Source organism: Gambusia affinis, linkage group LG23, assembly GCF_019740435.1.
Source record: "Gambusia affinis linkage group LG23, SWU_Gaff_1.0, whole genome shotgun sequence".
NCBI classification, from domain to species: domain Eukaryota; kingdom Metazoa; phylum Chordata; class Actinopteri; order Cyprinodontiformes; family Poeciliidae; genus Gambusia; species Gambusia affinis.
The window spans coordinates 17724664-17745843 of record NC_057890.1 but is presented as its reverse complement, the minus strand read 5'-3'; the positions used below and the strand labels follow the sequence as shown (position 1 = coordinate 17745843).

At 40.5% G+C, this 21180-nt stretch overlaps 1 protein-coding gene across 1 annotated transcript; it reads right to left on the bottom strand.

The window, feature by feature from the left end:
* Nucleotides 1-893: 893 nt before the first annotated feature.
* On the bottom strand, nt 894-3033 carry LOC122826814 (trichohyalin-like). The gene has a single exon (XM_044109152.1). It carries the CDS (start codon nt 3031-3033, stop codon nt 1003-1005), a length of 2031 nt encoding a protein of 676 aa, XP_043965087.1. The 3' UTR covers nt 894-1002.
* Between the last annotated feature and the right edge of the window lie 18147 nt (nt 3034-21180).

Sequence of the window (21180 nt, the reverse complement as noted above, 5' to 3'; positions counted from 1 at the left end):
AATGAACTGAACTTGTGTTGATCCTTGCTGGTCATGTTGACACTCAAAGAGCTTCACACTACAGTCACATTCACACACATTTACACACACATGCAGGTCGGAGGGCAACTTGGCACTAAGTGCCCTGGGGCATATCAACATGTGGCTGAGGAAACTGGAATCGAACTTGCAACCTTCTGGTCACAAGACGACCACTCTACCCGCTGAGCCACAGTCACACTAAAACAGCCACTGCATGATCCTTTTATAATCTTATTAAAATACAGATTTAAACAGTTTAATGAGCTACAATTCAGTGCAATTTAATATAAAAAGTGAGTAGAAAAGGTCAAAGGTCAAACCATAACAGCACAAGTACAGAGAAAATAAACAGAAATCATTATTATTATTAAATTAAAACATTTTAACTCTTAAATCAATACGTTGCTATAAATATTGAGCCGAGTGTTGAGCAGCACTGAACCGTCGGCCACAAACCCAGCGGAGGGAAAAGGGCTAAAGAACGACTGACCAGTTAATCTGACCAGTTAATCTGACCAGTTAATCTGACCGGTTAATCTGACCAGTTAATCTGACCAGTTAATCTGACCAGTTCAACAATAAAACTGAACTTTATGGTTTGGAGTTTCTTAAATTGTTTTGGGTCGATTTGCAGCGACCAACTGACCTGACCGACATGTTTTAGGAGATGTGGGGGAAACCGGAGCGCCCAGAGAAAACCCACGCAAACACGGGGAGATCATGCAAACTCCACACAGACGGTCTCTGTGAAGACGCAGCGCTACCCGCTGCACCACCGTGCTGCCCTCGTTTTTTCCAATTGGGTTGGGAAGGGATCTATTTTATAGTTTGTCAACAGGGAAAACTTTTTAAATTTTAAATTTGACGGAGCGTGGCATGGCGCCCCGTTCACAGAGGATACAACCTCCACACGTTCGATTCCAGTCCTCGGTTCGATTCCTGCACGTCTTTCTCCTCCTCTAAATCTCACAATCAAGAACTTCAGACTTGTTCTTGATTCTCTTCACTGTTTTCTTTCTTTTTCGGTTTCTTCCACCGCAGAGTGTTTTGGACCTTTTTCCAAAATGAAATTCTGGATTTTTTCTTTTTCCGGTCCTCCAGGATTTGGGCCAATAAATCCCGGAGGATTTGTTGGTCTCTTTCTCCAGAGATCTTGGTCTCTGCTGAGGATTCAGGATCTGAGGAACAACCTGATAAAGGTTCTCCTGAGATTTCCTCCTCTGGAGAAACCTCTGGACTGGAGATTTTAACCGGGTCATTTTGGTTCTGAGAATTTTCCTCCTCTTGGGAAACTGTGAGATGTTTCTGGTGGAAATCTTCTTCCTCAGCTCTCTGACTGTCGGCCAGCAGTAAATCATTTCTTGATGTTTCCAGGTCATTTTTCAGACAACTGATCTCTTCCTGATGTTGTTCTGCTTGTTGTTTTATTGCAGTAATTTCGGTTTCGTACCGACAGTTCAGATCTTGGTACAAACCGTTTACCTCCTCCAGCTCAGCCTGGATGCTCCTTTCCTTCTCCTGCAGGAATTTGATCTTTGTTGTCGTGTTTTCCTGGAGGATGGCATATTCAGCTCTCAGAGTGTCCAGACTCACTTTGTCCTCCTCTCTTCTCTCCATGTGATCTTTTCTCTCCTCTATCTGGTGCTTGTAAGTTTCAACTTCCTGTTGTAAACTCCTGATCTCTGTTTCAAACCTACATTTTATCTCCTGGTGTGAAACCTGAACCTGATCCAGTTCATGGATCATCTGTTTCTCTCTGTTTTGCCAGATTGTTGTTTCTTCTGACATGTTTTGGAGGAGCTCCTCCTTCTCTGCTCTCAGTTTGTCCAGACTCATCTTGTCCTCCTCTCTTTTCTTCAGGTGAACTTTTCTTTCCTCCTTTATCTGCTGCTGAAGTTTTGTTAGTTGTTGCAGTGCAGAAAGTTTTCTCTCTTGGATGATATTCTCTTTCTGTTCTCTGTTTGAACGAGCGATTTCCTCCTGCTTTATCTTCATCTCGTATGTCTCGACCTGCTGCTGTATTTCCATGATGTTTCTTTCAAATCTACATTTTAGCTCCTCATATGAACCGTGAACCTGATCCAGTTCCTGGAGAATCTGCTTCTCCCTCTTCTGCCTGATTGTTATTTCTCTGGATGTTTTTTGGAGGAGCTCCTCCTTCTCAGCGCTCAGGTCTTTGATCAGCTGCAGATTCTCCTTCTCTCTTTCCATGTTGGAGTCTTTCTCCTGTTTCAGCTCCTCCTGATATTTTTCAGAGTCTTCCTTCAGTGTAGAAACATCTCTTTCATATTTACTGTTCAGTTCCTCATATGAACATTTGAACTGAATCAGTTCTTCTTGCAGATGTTTCTCACTGGCTTGCAGGAACTCGATCTTTTGGGACATTTCCAGAAACATTTGATCTTTTTCAGTCCTCAGGTTCTCCAGCAGTTGTTGTTCCTCCTGAAGCCTCACTTCATGAATCTTTTGTGTCTCTTCCTCCTGCCTCAGCAGAGCATCATCAGCTTCTTTCTTGGAGCTCAGCTCCTCGAAGGAAGTCTGGAGTTGGTTCAGTTGTTCTTGCAGCGCCTCACTTTTCTTTCTCTCAGCCTGAATTTCAGCTACAAAAGCTTCCCGGCTGAGGAGGTGGGCCACCTTCAACTCCTCAAAGTCTTGTTGTAAGGACTTCTTGTTCATGTGTTTCACGTCGCTGTGAACCTTGGAAGCAGTGACCGCAGCATTAAGGACTGCTGGGTCACTGAACTTCTCTAATCTCTCTAGTTCCCTCTTTGCATCTTTGGCCTGGTTGATGAAACTTTCTTTGAGATCTTTCTGTTTTTTTAACTGGAGTTTCGTCTCTTCCAGTTCGGCCTCCAGGTGAGACAGTCTCTGGTTGTCTTCAAACCTTCCTGCTCTCTCCATTTCCAGGAGGTAGTTGAGTCTCTGGATTTCCCCGTAGAAGACAGTCGGGTGTGCAGGAGGGAACCTGCCTGGGGGGTTTTGCTGGCCTCCCCGTCTCCAGTTGGATCCCATCGATCCACTGTTGAATCTCGATGATTGATGAGACATTTTCTCCAAACTACAATCACTAAAATCGTTGATCTGTAAACTTCTCTAAAGGGCTGTGCGAACGTCTGAACTAGTCAGGGATATTGCAAGCAATGAAAAATATGCAGAATTGTGTTGCATACAATTCTGCAGTTGATGACATCACAGACTGTGACAATGACATCAGAGTTTTCATTTGCTGGTGGTGTGACATCATTCCACCACCAAATATCTCACTCTTTATTCTTGTTTACATTCAAAATAGTCCAGGATTCTCTTGTTTTTATCCCAGATATCAGGGCATCAAACTCATTTCCATTTGGGCCAAATTAAAACCCTGAATGTTCACAAACCGACACGGTAAAAAGCTCAACCGGGATCCAAACTCCTCTTAGAACTACCGGAGGTTCAAACTCCTGTCATTCATCTTTAGCTTACAGAAAAACCACCAAGCCGCCAAATAAACAAAAGCAAACTGACCAATAAGATTTAAGCTTTGGCGTGCCCTTTGACCCCCACAGACTCAGACGTGCGCTATGTACAAGATGTTTTGAGACATAAGATCTTTTTCTCCACAATTGTAAAGAGGATTCGATAATAAAAATTTCAGAAATATTTCTTTTCTTTTTTTACTTCAAGGTAAATCTTAAGTAAGACAGAGAGGGTGCAGCCTGCAGGCGCTGCTGCCCTCCAATAAAATCCTGCAGGTCTGAACTTTAACCATAGAGTTAAAGTTTTAGGCATAAAGCAATTTATTTAAAAAGATTTTTTGTAATTTGCTTTTTAAAAAACTCTAAATATAAACAAATGTTATTACTTCAATGTAAAAACGTTAAATTAAATAATTTCGTTGGCGGTGCTCCATAATGACAATGGCTATTTTTAGAACTTGCTCCGCGGGCAACTGACAAGATCCCCTCATGCGACAGGGGTCCCGCGGGCCCTGTGTTGGTGACCCCTGTACCCCTGCACTGCCTAAGCTAATGTTAGCTTAGGCAGTTTGCTAGCATTAGCCTGTTAACTTAAATAAGCTATTAGCTATATTTCTGACTTACTAGCCATGTTTAGTTTGCTGAAAGGAGTAAGTAAAGTACAGACAACATGCTAGTGATGCCCCACATGCTACTGACAGCATTCATGCTAACATTAGCATTTTAGCTATTTTTAGGTGATACACTTACTTTATCATACTGAATGGTGCAAATCCATGTTAGTGAAGATGTTTGTGACTTTCCACACACTATTGACTGCTATTTAGCGAAGCTTAGGCAGTTCATTAGCAATAGCCTTTTAGCTTAAATAAGCTATTACCTGTTTTTCTGACTTATTAGCCATGTTTAGTATACTGAATGGAGTAAGTGAATTACAGTCAACATGCTGGTGATGCCTCACAGGCTAATGAAAGCATTTAGGCTTATGTTAGCATTTTGGCTAATTTTAGCTCATACGCTCATTTTAACACGCTAAATGGTGCAAGTCCATGTCAGTCGACGTTCTTATGATTCTCCTCATGCCGTCGATCGCGCTGCAGCTTTCTATGGCATCGATGCTAACTTTCATCGTCGGAACGCCGGCTCCAGACCGACGGGCGCGCTTTGGCAGGCCCCGTTTAAATTTCTTCAGAAATTTTCTAGTTTCTGATTTAATGCCTTTAAATGGGCCTCTGTCTCTTTAAGAAGCTCTTGTTCTTTCTGAAGCCCCCCCACCCCAGGAAGTCATCCCAACATGGCTCCTCTGAGCAGCAGCTCCTATAATGAGCTCAAGTTTCAGCAGCTGCTTGCTAATTGCTGCTGGCTAGTCTGGAGGAGCCAAGTGGGGGAGGAGCTGCGCCTGAAAGGTGGAGCTAAGTCCACCCAGGCGTTTTGCACAGTTGAATGGTTGCCATGGAGATTAAAGGCGACCCCCCAGGTTTGTGTCAATGAAGGAAAAACATTATAAGATGATGGAAAGATGAAAAAAATATTTGATTTTACAGAATATTTGATCTGTAAGGCAGCAATCATACCAACCCTGTTTATTCCGCTTTAATCCAACTCCAGTCTGTCTGTCTAGTCAAAGTTCAGTTTGTTTGCGGAGGTGTGAATACGTAAACAAGCCAACAAACTGAACTTTGGTCCCTCTACAGACCTCAGCCTGGGTTTGGTTGAGGTGCAGTCTGGTACGTTTGAATGCGTATGTGAACGGACCGGAGACCGCTCAAAAACCAGGAAGTGGACTACAGAGCAGGGCATTCTGGGTAAGAACAACTAAAACAAATGCAATAGCCTAACGCTAGCAGGAGAAATTGTTTGTTGTCTTTAGCAAAAAACTAAAGAGCCGCTAAAATCTGACGCCTCCCTTTTTGTCTACGTTTTGTGAAGATGGAAGTTGCTTTCAATGTTAATTTGTGTCGTTTCCTTCGGTGGTTCTTGGTTCAGCGCCCCCACAGGCCAGGAGGGGAACAGGTTGGTTTGACTCAGAACCACTGCAGCTGGAGCAGATGTTTACTTTGGTCCCAATCGAACTGAATCTACTGAACTATCGGGTGGAAAAACATCAAAATCTCTTAAATTCTCAGCAGTTTGGTTTTAAATTTGACCTTTAAAGGAATAAAAATCCTGCAGGATCAACAGTTTGAGTCAGTCACTATAATTTCTAAGTTTGGGAGCCATGACCTCAGACGATCTGCCATTTCTACTTTAAGCTCAGGGCAAAGAAACGGTAAGCTCCGACTCAAGGACCCGCGGGCCCCCTGGGGGCGGAGAGGGGAAGGAGTTCACGGATCAATGAATGTGTCTGTCGGGTCCTGAAACCGAGAGCAAGGACGAAACGTCAGGAGCAAAAACGTCAAAATGGAGTGATATCAACGGCGTGAGGGGTAGAGGTCCACCGTTTTATTTACAGAATAAATAAAACATCAGAGTTCTTATGACACCAAAGAGGAGAAAAACTAAAAAATTACACAGTGATGGGAAATAAAGAGACAAAAAGGCTGGCAGAGAAAAACAGGGTTTGACAGCAGAGCATTGAGGTTTTACCCAGAGGAACTGAGTCAGCTGCCACACACACACACACACGCACACACACACACACACACACAAAGCCAATGGATACAGATTCTGGGAGTCTCGGATCACCGCAGGGGGCTGACAGAAATCCGTCATGACACACCCATTGACTCAACACGGGCTTTGAAGCAGAACCGCGCAGCCTGACTGCTGCTTTCTGCTGTCACCGATTCACAGCGACGTTAGCTTCACGGGCCGCCGCCGCCGCCGGCAGGAAGTGACAACACGCACAGAGAAACACTGGACCAACAGCTTGCCTCCAGATCTGATCCCTACAGCTTCACTTCTTCATTATTAGCTGTGATGGAGACCAGGGGCTCCATCCCTATTAATTGATATTTATTTATAGAACAGATACTTTTTGTTTCATTTCTGTATTTCAGTTGTGTGTTGTGTTTTTGGGTTTTACCTTCCAGGTGTGTCTCCTTAGAGGGGTGGAGCATACCATGTGAGCCAAGAAGGATAATGCTCTGAAGTTATATTAAGTTTGATTTAATTTCTTGATTGACTTTAGGATTAGTTGTTTCTAATTTGCATGCATGTAAATATTTATTTGTACCATTAATTTTGTGTTGGGTTTGTAAATAATTTATTGTTGTTTGTCACCCCTTCACCTGGTGTGGGTGGAAGTGGCCAAAAGATAAAGCCAGCTGCTGTGCTTTGCAGAGAGAAATGGGTGTCGGTGTTTTGGTGACCTGCAGCACCAATAAAACTTATTCCACCAAATCTTGTTGCGTTGCCTCACCTCCTTCAACGCAGAGCCGCTGTTTGGTGTTCACGCTTACGGAAGGCCATTAGTGCCACTGAAAATTAATACATTCTGACTTTTGATGTCAGAACAATAAATGTATTGATTTTTTTTATTTTACAAAAAAAAATTGTGAAATCTAAGATTTATGTCAGAATTTGGAACTTTTTTTTTTTTTTGCAAACATTCAGAATTCTGATTATAAATATTTTGAATTTTGACCAAATAAAAGGTCAGAGTTCAGTGATTAAAGTAAATGTTTAGAACTTGAAATAAGTTCCTATATGTTGATGAAGTTACTTGTAAAAAGTAACTTTTGTTTCATTTATATTTACCAAGATATTTTCACTAGAAACTAGATGAAAGAGTTTCATGTGGGAATGAATTGGATCCTCACATTTTATCCTTTCCTGACTTTCACTCCTGACCAAACTGATGAGGAAGATGATGAAGGAAAGAAACTGATGAAGATAAAAGTGAAAATAATCAGCTGAAGGTAACGATAAATAACCTCCTCTGTCTCTAAACATCACAGCAGCGATGGAGCAAACTGTTGAGGATAAAAACAAAGTCAGTTTTATATTTTGTAGCTAAAACATAAAAAGCAGCGCCGCACTGTCAGTCCTGTCCTGATAAGAGCTCCGGGTCAAAGCAGTTGAATTTCGAGTGCTGTGCTTGACATTTCTCTCTTTTTCATGACACTGCAGCACTTTAGCGCTACTGAGGAAACAGCTCTGCATCCGAGGTCGCGACCCCAGCTGTCACGGCGCTCAGTGTGCGCTCCCGCGTGTGTGCTAGCTTAAGGAAATGAGCTGAAGGTCACAGAGGTCGTTAAGATTTCCACTCCCTCATTCTGCTGTTCCACCGACTCCGGCTGGTAAACACCGCGCGCCGTTAGCCGCTGCAAACAGCAGATAGAGGCTGACAGCTTAAGAAGGTTTCGGCGGCGGCGATGTGGGGCTAAGTTACACCTTCAGAAACCGGCGGCGCGCAGGCCGCCACGTTTACACAGGATTACAGCTTCAGCGCTGTTACAGCTGCATTAAAAACAGAAAAATTACAGCAAAAACAGACTCAAAAACACTTTTTCACTTCAAATCCACCAACAGCTGAGAACAAAACAACAAAACAGCAAATAACGACCATTTTAGAAATCATTTCATATTCACAACATTAATCTGATATAAAAAATTACAGACTTTCAATTTAACCTCCAAGTCTTTATTAAATACATTCAATGATGTCAATAAATTATTCAGTTCCTTTTCTAATGAATAAAATAACCATTTATTGTCTGAACTTCGATCAGAGCATCACAGTAATGAAACTGATCCAGGTGAAACTAAAACTTTTACACAGGTTGTGTTTTTTATTTTAAATGTTTATATTCTTTGTACAGTTTTGGTTTATTTATAAATATGGTTTTTCAGTAAATGTTCCTTTTTTAGACTAAATGAGTTGATGGTCATTTTTAATTGATTAATCGGGATTAATCCTGTTAATCCCGATTAATCTTACTGATTACAATCAATCTGATTAATCACAATCAATCAGTCTTCAACTGTGGATACAAGAATAAAAATTATATTTCCCATCAACTACTTGAATTCCAGGACGACTTTTTAAACAAATTATTGCCCTAAAATGTTTCCATTTTCATGACTTGGATGAACTTTATGGCCCATTAAATGTTTTCATCTTTAAATAAAAACCAGATGTAAAAACAGAAACAGTCGTTAGCGGCTCACACCAGTTGTAGAGTGACAGACATTAGCGTTAGCGTTAGCTTCTGCTGATAATCATGTGCTTAACGGTTTACTGCTAGCACAGCTAATTTTTTGGCATGTTAGACGGTTTAGCGTTAGCAAAGCTAATTCTTCTTTAGTGAGTCGTTGGTTGGTGAACTTTCTGTTCCTACTGGCAATAATTACGGCCATTTTTAGTGCAAATATGTATTAAATATAAACAAAAAAGATCAAGACTGTGATTTTTATGGTTCAAAATATGTTTGATTTGACTAAATACATTCATCCAATTGGTGATTTCAGTGCACGCATACAGTTTCCATGACAACCACAGTGGCCATCTAGATTTTTAAAAATTATTTAATAAAGTAAATATTTCTTCTGTGGGTCCATTCATGGATGATTTAACACCAAAAGTATTCATCTGTAACAAATATTGGTGGTTTTGTGCAAAAATTAATTTTCCTTGATGACCATGGCGGCCATTTTGAATTCTTCAGTGGCCAGCGGGGTTTTTTTTGGTTTTGTTTTGGTTTTTTGAAGAATAATTTTAAAAAGCAACAAAAAGCTTCATTACCTGCTGCAGTCCTGAGTACGATAGGAAAACACGACTTTGAGGCTGATTTCCATTTAAACACATTAAAAGTGTTGCACTGAAATTCCATCATCAAAGAAAACTTTGATTCACATTCAGCACCAGAGACCAAAGCAGCCGATTCACCTGCAGACCGGGTTCTGAACTCTTGGTGTTTATTTTGTCCAGTGGTCAGAACGCAGCGCCGCCCCTGTGCTGGATATCATCCAGCACAGGGATTCTGTGCTGGATGATACAGCACAGCCGCCAGGATCTCCCATCTGTTCGGCATGCAGGCCCAACCTTTCTGTGTGGAGCTCAGCTGCAGCAACAGCCTCCTGTTGTGTTTTTCTCTCCTGTGTCCTTTCATTTGCATGTATTTTCCCTCGTGTTGGTTCAGAGTTTGATCCCTTTCTCCATGCAGAACCGAGCTGCTTTCAGAGGAGAAGCTTCACTACAAACACGGAACGATTTGAAGGATGAAAATGCACAGAACTCAACAACCAACAACACGCCTCTCTACCCGGATCTTATATTTCAGGACAGACAGAAAAATGAGGCACAAACCAGAATGTAAAAAAAAAATCACACGAGACATTTATTAATTTGGCCAAATGGAGACACAACTCAGCAACGAATCCCCGGAGGAGGAGGAGGTCGTGTCTGAGTGACGACTTCATTCTTTTATCTCTCATCCCATCGCGAGACCCTCCAACTATTCCCATAATCCTCTCCTGTATAAAAACCTCTTGGCTGCTAACCGTCTGAGGACTCGAGTTTCTCGTTCTCACAAGATGTTTCTCCTTTTACTTCTGCTGCTAGAACATTCTGAACTGCTGCATCCTGTTCTGGCAGGATTTGCGCTCCGTATATAACTGATGCACACAAACAAGTTTGACATCTGTGTTGAAGAGCTTCCTTTACAGCGCGGTGTTAACATGGTTAAATTTAGCGCTCTAGGATTAGCATGCACTAAAGAGCGCTTTCATTTTGAAAATCAATTTAAGATTAGCTTAGTTTGCTAAATGTTATTTGGAAATATCTAGCAAACTGAAGAAACCTTAAATTGATTTTTTTCTGATTAAATTTGATAAAACTAAAGAGTTAAACATTTTAATTTTAAAAATTGAATTGAAATTGAAGATAAGCAAAAAAAATAGTGCTTTAGTGCTAGCTAGTGTAACTAATGCTAAATTAGTGCTTTAGGGTTAGCGGTGCTCACCACTGGAAACACCAGTGTACCAGCTGCCAAATGTGGACAAACTGGTTAGTTAAAACTGGTAGAAATGGGTTTTAACTGAATGATGATGTCAAGTGGACATTTATGCCCAGAAGGAAGAAAATGGAGGATTTATTTTCTATTTTTGGGATTTTTTATGATACTTTCTGTGAACTTTCCTGATAAATGTAGCAGCCGTTTCGTTTAGATTTTATGAAATGCTAAGAACTGGCGAATGAAGCGATCAGCCTTTTGATCCGATCTGCTGTCAGAGCTGCAAAACGTCTGCAGCAATAAATAAGTTCAACCTTTAAAGCCTTTTCTGCAAGCGGCGCGTCTGTGGAACCGTGCCGTTTGTTCGCCGTATGTAGCGTCCCTTTATCCTCCCAGCACGAAGCGAAAATCTGCTCAACATCTGACAGAGACTACAGCATCAAGACATCTGATCAGGAAAATAAGGCAGTTTCCTTGGAAACCAGGCAAATGTGACAACTGCAGCAGAGATGGAAATTAATAAATAAAGATCTGCCTTTGTTGCTTTAAACCAGCTGTTTGTCTTCTGAGCGCCACCAACTTTCCAGGTAGATTAGGTTGAATGAGGAGGAGTTGGCAGATGGAGGAGAAACAATCTGAAGAATCATTTCCTTAAACCGCCCAACAAAAACAAGCAGAAACAGCCGGAAAGCAGGATTCTTGGGCTGCACTGACCTGCCATTAAAACTCACACAACTCTAATCATTTCCCAACGTTGCAAAATCTCCAAATTTGCTTTGTGACCAAATAATTCTTCCCACTGCGTTTCTCTTCCAACAGACAGTTTCTAAATAAACGCACTAATTTTTCTGAAACAGCTTTAAGTGCGTCGCAGTTCGATGCTCTGGGTATTTTTACCCATAATTAAAGCTCCACTGCCGTCAAAAAGCATCAATCTGGAGGCGTTTTGCTGTGAAAACAGATGTAACCCAGACATGCGTCATTAATCAGAGATGAGTTTGAGAAGTTAAAAGTTTCTGATCGGAATCGCCATCGACTTTCTCTAAAGTTTTAATGACGGCGCCTGGAGAAGAGATTTCTGTTCTGTCAGATTTCTCCCACACAGGCTGGAATATTTTTATGTGCTGAATTAATGCGATGACTGATCATTTACTGGGGTTTCTGTGTAGGCGTCCCCCTTTCAATCATGTCTGCTGGAGAGAGAAACCTCACAGGTCAGCGGGGCTGAACATGATGGCAGCACAACCTCACTGCAGCTTCCATACTGGAAGAGGAAATCCAAAACCCGGACCACTCAGAAAGCAGCACAACAACAACAACAACAACAACAACGTTTCTCTAATCCTACAGCTCCATCTTAAAGGCAGACATGAAGACGTGTCCAAATAAATAAAACTCGGAAAATTTCCAAAACATTTTTCACTTTTGAAACTCAAATTTCAGGTTTTTTCTCGAAACATCCTGAGGAAGAAAAAAGAAACCTTTCACCAAAAAACATTAATTTTGTCATTTATCTTGTGACTTGGACATTTCTGGGTTTTGCAAAATTCAGACTTTTGAACTCAGAAATTTCCACTTTTTTTCAAAAAAATAATTTTTTTCTCAGTTTTGAGTTTTATTTACCAAATTTTTGACTTTTCAAAGTTAAACTTCCAAATTTGTTTTCTCAAATATTCCTGAGACTAATCTAAAATGTCTGAGTTTCTTCTACCAATTTTTCAACTTTTCTACTTCAGAAATTTCCAATTTTCTAAGTTTCTAAATATAAATTAAAAAATGTCCTGCAAAAAAATAAAAATAAAAAATTTCTCCGTCTTTTTTTTTAAGGAAAATTTCTTATATTTTCTGGATTGACTGATAAAATCTCATATTAATCTAAAAATGTGAGTTTTATGGTAGAAATTTAACGCTCCATTTTTTTCTCCGTACTTTGAGTGTCACAACCAAACGTCGTGTCTGTGCAGAACCAGAACCAGAACCAGAACCAGAACCAGAACCCGGGATCTTCCAGAAACACCGACTGACCCGTTTCTGATCAGGTGGTCTCCAAAGCCCATCACATCCTGCCTGGTGCCGCCATTAAAACATCCGACCTCTGACCTCTGCAGTCAGTTGGGATGCTATTAATTTGACCCAAAGCCTTGAAGTGAAATATTTATTTCTGTTTTGCTTGGTTTGTGAAATATCGCACAAACATTAATTACATTTTTATTTAAAACCCCCAGAGCTGCTTCGCATATTTTAGTTGTTTTCATCAGTTTGGGACCTCCCGACCCGCTGACCTTTGCCCTCTGTATTATCTATAATCCACCCAGGCTCGCGGCGCCGTCGTGGTGCTGAATAATTTAGCTGCAATCCAAGTCAAACCTGAAATTGACCAGATTTTTACCTCCACGGAAAAAAGAAACAATATTTTTCCCCTCATTGTGGCATTAAATCATTTCCTGTTTTACATTTGTAAGAATTTTAAAAATTGCTTTTATTTGTTAAACACCAAGAAGAAGAAAGAAATTAACCCCGTATGGAAAAACTCAGATGATGATGTCACCGTTTGGAAGCTTCTGATTGGCTACGTTCAGGATCAGAAGCCGACTTTGGGTTTTAACTTTTGTAAAAGTTGCTTTTAGAAACAGTTGAAACCCAAAAACGTTCAGAATATGAAAAACTTTCTCTGCTTTTGATGAGAATCTTGAGGAAATGTCAACACCATCTTCTTCACCTCGATCTAATTTGGCACTAAACGGATAAAAATGTTTGTATATTTAAACACGGTTATCTTTGAGGTTTTTTGCAGTTTGACGTGTTGCTTCTGGTCTCCTGGACATAAATGAATAAAAACACAGAACTTTGATTTTATTGTCATGAATCTCCATTATTGAGCTTCAAACACTGAGAACTGAAGCCGTCTTCTTCTTCCTCGTTTGGATTTCAGATTCTAATCACCTCTCCTCCCTCTGCATCACCCAACACCGTAATTAGAGCGCTCAGCGGCTCGGAAAGCGCCTTCAGTGTGTGGAGATAAGGCGGGCCGCGCAGCACCGGTCCACCCTCAGCTCCACGCTGGAAAAATAATCAAATAAAAACTGCTGCAGCTGAAAAATCGATCCTGATCCAGTTGAGCTTTTTTCCCCGCTCCGTTTCAGACACGCCTCACTTTCACAGTTTTTTAAATTTGCTGCTACTAAAAAATGGTTTGCAGAAATGAACTGCTGGCTCACACACACACTTATGAAGTCTAAAGGACAGGAAACACACACACACACACGCACACACGCACACACACACACACTCCCTCTCTCTCAAGCAGTTTGTGTTTGAAATGAATAATTTATGTCATGTGAATGTTGTGGGTTGAACGCAGTTAAATGTAAGAGCAGCCTGCAGGGAAAACACAGTGGAACATTTCCCGTCTGTCTGTCAGAACCTCTTTTAAATTCAAATAAACTTTATTCACACGGCTGAGAATCAGAAACACCAGGAGAGCCCAGCACACTCACTGCTGCTCCCGATAAATAAATATTCTATACCAATATTAGCTCACATGAAGGAGCAGCGAGGATGAAAACATGCTAGCGTGTGGCGTTGACATGCTGCAGCCTCAGGTGAGCCCGCCGCGTTTCCTCCATGTTGCAGCAGCTTCCTGTCACGGTTGGCGCAGTAACACGAGTTCTGATTGGATGTTCAAGTTATTTCCTCCTGATCTCTCAGATCAACATGTTGCATCAGATGCGTGACGTCCAGCCGGCCGCTGCAGCGGGTTAGCTTAAAGCTGGGTTCGGTTCTGAAACATCATCCAAATGGATCCGACCGATCCGCCAACTGGACCCGGAGACAGGATGGACAACCTGACCGGTACGGGACACCATTAGGGCCACTAAAAAAATAACGTTTACACAAAAAAACCCCTCAAATTTTGAGCTTAATCTAAAAACGTTACTAGAAAAAAAATCTTGAAATTTTCCGAGTTTGAATAGTCAAAAATTTGAAAGGAAATATTCTGATTTTGAGATTGATCTCAGAAATTTGAGAAGAAAAAAAAAGTTGAAATTTACAAGTTTGAAAAGTTGAAAAAAAGATTTTTATAATGATCAAAATTTTATTTTATTTTTTTAAACTTTGGAAATTTCTGGGTTTAAAAAGTTGAAAAATTGCAGAAAAAAACCCAAATTGAGAATCTTTGAAACTGAGGAAACGTCTGAGCTCCAAAAGTGAAACATTTTCTAAAAAAAATAGAAATTATTAAATTAATCTGAAAATTCTTCTAGAAAAAACAAGAAAAATTTGTAAATGTTGTAAAATTTGACTTTGAGTCAAAAAGTTTGTCTTTAAAATGTAAAAGTGACTCAGTTGAACTCAAAATTTCAAGTTCTTTTTAGCAAATTTTTGGTTTTTCAAACTCAAATTTAATTTAGTTCCAGAAAATTTGAGAAATTTCTCTCAATTTCTTAGTTTTTTTTTCTAGCAAATTTTATACTTTTTAAACTCAGAAATTCCAGTTATTTCTAGAAAATCTGTGAAATTAATCTAAAAATTTTGGATTTTTTCCTAGCAAAGTTTCAGCTTTTCAAAAGCAGAAATGTCTTTTCTAGAAAAATCGTGAGTTTAATCTCAGAAATCTTGGCAGAAATGGACTCTTCCCCGCTCCCTCTCCAACACGCCGTCGTGTGTTTGAGACTCTCGTCTCCATTTGGCTCCATCCACTCGTCTCTCTTGCAGATTGATATAAATAATATAGGAGGAGAAATGACCCTCATCAGGTCCTGTAGCAGCACAGAGCTCAAAGTGACTTGTAGTTTTCTCTCTAATCAGTTAAAGCAGAATCTGAACTCGGAGCTGGACTGATGACTTCAGCCAGTCTGGTCTGTTTTCCTCCATGCCAGCGGAGTTATGGATCCCTCCGGGCCTCGGCAGCGATCCGCTCCGTGTTCCCGCTCGTTTTATTTCTCCTGCAGCGACCCGGGGCGATGCAGATGACTGCAGAGATGTCACCAACTCATTGGGCCTCATGAATGATGAATCATCCACAGCGTTTCCTGCAGGAAACTGAACATTTCTGCAGGAAACTGAATGTTTCTGCAGAAAGCTGAATGTTTCTGCAGAAAACTGAACGTTTCTGCAGAAAGCTGAACGTTTCTGCAGAAAACTGAATGTTTCTGCAGGAAACTGAATGTTTCTGCAGTTTGAAAATGATCACATTATGCTGTAAACTTCAGGCAGCAGCGATTTTTACAACATGTTTAATATTTACGTCCTCTAATGGCTCAAACAGAAGGAGGCTTTGGTAAAACATTAATAAATGATCACAGGAGAAAGTTATTAAAGCACAAAATGAATCACTTTTTAAAGGTGGAGAGAAAAATCTCTCTTCCTGCAAAAGTTTTCTTTAACTTTTCACATTTTTGTAATTAATAACCTCAGAAAACAGTTTAATGTTTTAAAACAGTTTAAACTTCTCCTTCTGAAAACAATCGAACCACTTAAAATAAAAGTTCTTTGGTAATAAGTTCATGTTTTTTAGTGTCTAGAAAATGAGCTGTTTTGAAACCTCACAACTGTTAAGTTACCGTTACCTAGCAACCGAAGCAGCTCCGCCCGTTACCTAGCAACCAAATCAGAATCACTTTTTTTGGCCAATGCCAGTAAACAAGTTCACTGGCTAAGAAATTATTTTGATGTAAAGATCAAATAAATATGAAAAAAGGAAATAAGTAAAGTGGCTGTTATGTCGGAATTAATGAACTTTTGTTCGACAGTCTAATGGCTGAAAGAAAGAAACCAGTCCGGCGGCGGACAGTTCCGGTCCGGCGGCAGACAGTTCTGGTCCGGCGGCGGACAGTTCCGGTCCGGTTGGACCGTCAGCAGCCTGCAGGGTGAGAGGGGCTGACTGCATCCCAATCTGACCTATAAAGGTCAGAGGTCGCAGCCAATCACCTTCTCGGCATGATGTGCTGTAAATCATGTTTGTCCCAGAACATTTGGTCAGCTGGATTTACTGCTGTACAATGGCTACTGGAAAAGACAAATGTTTTGTTGCCAACTCACCATCTAGAAACCACTTGCTGCATTTTTCTGGAGGCTCCACTTCTGCTTTTCAAAGGTGTCTTGTTGTGTAACTGTTCATGTGTTTGCGGTTATTTTCACGTGTGAGTGTAAACGTTGAGTTTTGGGGGCGTGGCCAGCAGCAGCTTGTATAGATTTAAAGTGACAGAGGCCTTTAAACTCGTCATGGATTCATAAAATCATGGAGTTTAGAAAACTCGATGGATGATTTTCAGTTTTTCATGGTGACTCCTCGTTGCATGACACCACCACCCGGCTTCAAACCAAACAAACAAACAGTCGGTCCGAATCGAACCGTTCTGTCCATCAGACACGGATGCATCAAACCAACAGACTAATGGAGCATGTCGGCCTGGTTTTATTTTTAATAAAAAGAGGAAAAGCTTTCCTGCAGCAGGCGCAGAAACACAGCCTCCTGTTCGTTTATTCACTCATATAAAAACAGAGTGTGTGTTCGGAGCGTTTCTACTTGTTGCATCATCCGTCTTCCACTGGAAGGTCTGATGGACAGACTTAATCCATGAGAGGACGCGTCTGTCTGTCCGTCCAGAACCGCTGGATATCTGCTCACGGCTTCATTTCATCCAAACATCTCTCCGCCTGTAAACCCTCGTTAGACGTCACGTCCCGTCAGAAGAGAGGCTTTAAAAAATGCAAACTGCTCATTAAAATTAAAATACACGAGGCGTTGCGTCCGAGTCGGCGTCGTTTTCTTTTGTTGCTGCTGTCGACTCGGTGGCTTTGGAGTTCAAAGGAGCATTTCAGGCAGAAACGCGAGTCGACAGAAGAGAGATTCTTCTTTTCTCCAACTTTGAAGAAAACGGTGGCAGCACCGGTTTTCTTTTTGTGTCTATGCAGGACCGCAGCTCCGGTTCCGACCCGAACGAGTCCCGCCTCCTGCTGGGCGACGCCGCGGATCGACAGGGAGGCTCTGAACGGCGGCTTTCAGTCCGTTCACTTACATCCTGTTACAGCCGCTTTGAAGTGCAACATGAAAACCTCCATTACCTCCACAGAGAACCAGTTTCCCTTTCAGGCCTGTTGCCGACATATTGGATCATTGTCTGCTCATCACACTTCATCTGTGAATCTGCAGGCTTTTATTATGAATTTAACACCTTTGTCAAGTTGCAGAAGGTTCAACTGAATGTGAGGCGACAAGTGTAGCTTCTTACTAGTTGGAAAAAAGAAACTTAAAACAAAAAGAATATTTCTTGAGTCTAAAACCTGATTCCAAACTCAAACCCCACAGAATGACTTTTAAATTGGTTTTCCATTAAAAATCTGCATCATGCATCTAAAATACCATCTTTACTTAAAACAATCACATTTGTTTTTAGTCAATCAGGTGAACAAAAATCTGCATTAAAACTTTAATAGAGCAGCAAGAAAAATCTGTAAAACCTTTCAAATGTGGAAACAAGTTGACATTTTAATGCTCACCGCTCAGATTTATGTTTTCCACTTAAATTTAAGAATGGCAGACAGTTTTTCAAAATGGCTGCCAGTTGAGTCTTAAAGAAATTGTCACAACTTGGATGAACTTTATGCTGCACCAAACAGTTTCAACTCCAGTAATTATATCTATACACCTACAAAGTAATAAAATGTAGCATTATACAGACTTAGTGTTAGCGATTTACCATAGCTCAGATTCTCCTTTAACAGATTAGCGGTTAGCTTTTTGGTTAGCTGCGCCCACTACCAGCAACATCTACTCCTTATTTTAGAGCAAACAGACACTCAATTACATTTTGAAAAATGGCCACCAGATAAAAGAAACAAGATCAAGAAATATGATTTCTATGGTTCAAAATATGTATAAATATGAACAGTTTGACACCAAACACATTCAACCAACTCCAGAACAACCAGGACGCCCATTTTAAAAAGTTGGACGCCAACAAAAATGAGTTCAAGATGAAAGAATGATCAATAAATATTATTTCTATTGGTCCAATTCTGAATGATTTGGCACCAGAAGTATTAATGTATGATAAATATTAGGAGTTTTAGATCAAAACATCTTGAAATATGGCAGCCGTCTCGAACATGGTTTGTTCAAAAATGCAAGCTAGATTCTTATAAAAGATTTAGCTGAAATATTAAAATAAAATCATGGACAAGCAGCTGGTGATTGATCTCAGCTCAGGGACTGGAAATGAAAAACAGATGGAAAAAGAGCAAATTAATAATGTATAATGAGACAAAATACTGATATATATAAGTAAACAATACAGTTTTACGTTTAAAATATTTTATTCTCCTTTGCTGGAGTGAGACGTTCCTACAGCCTCAAAATGACGCTTGTTTTTGGCCTTTAGCTGCTTTTCCCAGGTTTTCTGCCCAATCTTAGTTATATATTAATGCTGCATTAAATTTGACCAGGTATCCTGGAATGACTCGATGTTTTTATATGTAAACTCTGGCAGTAAATCGAGCAGAGTGCATTAAAAATATAAAGTAGAGAGAGGAGAACCAAGGAAATGTCAGGAATAAAAGTTGAGAAACATCCAGGATCATTAAGTTGATCTTCTGTTCTCTGGATAATTTAAAAAAAGACACTTTGGAAACTAAAGTAGAAGAAACAGCACAAAAAACAAAATGAACCAAACAAGTACGCATTATAGTATAAATAAAAAATGAACATTTTAATTGAGTTAATCTGTAATTAATCACCTTTTCATCGAATACCGACAAAACATTTTCAATTCAGAAACTATTTTCTACTAAATTACTGAATAAATATACAAATGAGCTCAACAACAAAGACTTGGTTTTAAATTTTAGATTCAAATTGCTGCAAAGTGCCATCAAGTGTTTCAAGAACGCTGAAATTAGCATTAGCAACATTTTTAGCATCGAGATGCTATTCTAGACTAGAATAATTTCATTAATAGGCTAACTAATTTTAGCACAACTTGACCACAACAATAGTATTTCCAACGTCCAATCAGATCCGTTCAGAAGTAGAAATTAACCCCCAGTGGGACGAACAGAGCGGCTTTATCGTCCATCTGTTTGTTTGCGGATGTAGCTTGAATGTCGGATTTACAGGCAACGCATTAAAGTCTATTTAATCAAAAATCAACACGTTAAAGTCCCAGCCATAGTAAAAAAACAAAACAATAAAAGAACAAATTAAGCTTTTTACAGGAGATAAATTTCGAGTTTTCCCATGATCGATGCACAAAAACTAGCTAGCTAACTGGAAGTAGCTCCGTGCGACTGGAGTCAGTATGTTAGCCACAACTGCTTTTAGTCACAGAACGCCCCGTTATGTTTGCAGGCGACTCAAACATTTGCCTGACAGAAAAGTTTGAGAAAAATAAACGACGGGTGAAGCTTCTCCTAGCTTAGCATCTCTTCTTCTTTCTTTTTTGTTGCTCTTTCTCAATCTGAAGGAAGTGATGTCAACCATTATTAGTTCAGCTTCCTGCAGATTTCAACAAAAACAAAGACAAAAAAAAAAGCTGGTTAGCTAGGGTACGTTAGCAGCTAGTTAGCAGCTAGTTAGCAGCCGCCGCAACGCCTTACAGAACAAAATGAAGATGCTTGATGACTCAAAGGTCTGGCAAGAACCACAAAATTTAAGATCAACTTGTGCTTTCTAAAGACTTTAAGACATTTTAAGGCTACATGAACTTAAGGAGAACCTGATCTGTCAGTAAAATCAGACGCTTTGGGCTGAATGTAATCTCCTGCGGTACCTTCATGATGAAACATCTCCAGAAAGTGTTGAGTTTCACGTCAAGAAGCTGAAGTGACAGGCAGAGTGGATCGTTTCATTATTTATTGCGACGTTATTTCTTCTGAGAATCATGTCGAGTTAATATTGATGTGCACAATGTGTTGCATTAGCGTCTAAATCCGACTCCACTACGTTTAAACTCGTGACGACGCTCGTTCTCATCTGTAATCTCAGCTCCGTTTGCTGCGTCTCTTTCTCCACACAAACAGCGATCTGCGCGCTGATTCCTAATAAATTGAAGTGATATTTATATCTGCCGAGCCGCTTCATTAGATCTAAGAGCTGTCTCCGCGGCTCACCTGCAGGAGTTTAAACGGGAACGGAGGGCCGCCGCGATAACAATGAGATAAACAAGACGAATTGAAAAGCTGCAGCCTGAAGAGCCGGAGGTAAAGAGACGGACAGAGAGAAATAACCCGCGGTTTAATCAGACACTCAACACATCATCCGTCACCGACTGACAGACCGTCTCTACTGGTTTGCTCTTCCTCCTCGCCGTTGCTTTCCTCTCCCACTCGTCTTCATTTTATCTTCATTATTGTAGCAGTGTGTTTATGTGTGGGATGCCTGACAGATTGGTGTCAGTTTTCCTCTGTAGAGACAGTCCTGAACTCACGCTCAGCTGCTCCGTCTTGTTACCGTCTCTGAAGCGAGTAAATCTTAGAGACGCGCTCTGATGTGGAGCTTGTACTTGATAAGCTGATAAGTGCACCGCCGCTGGATTCAGGCCACATTTTAGGTTTGATAAGGGGAGACTTGCTGTCACAAATACTCCAGTTTTGCTTTAACCTTCCTAGCATTGAGCCAGAAATGTTCTCCTTCAGTGGTTCTTCAAACGTCCTGGAGGTGTTTTCCTTTTCCAAACCTCACATTTCTCAATGAATGATTCGATTCAGACCGTTTTCACACCTCATAGTCCAGTAGAAGTGGTTTGATTTTGGTCGACTGGTGTGAATGCAGCCTTAGAAAACCCAATTAACCCAACAGTTATGAT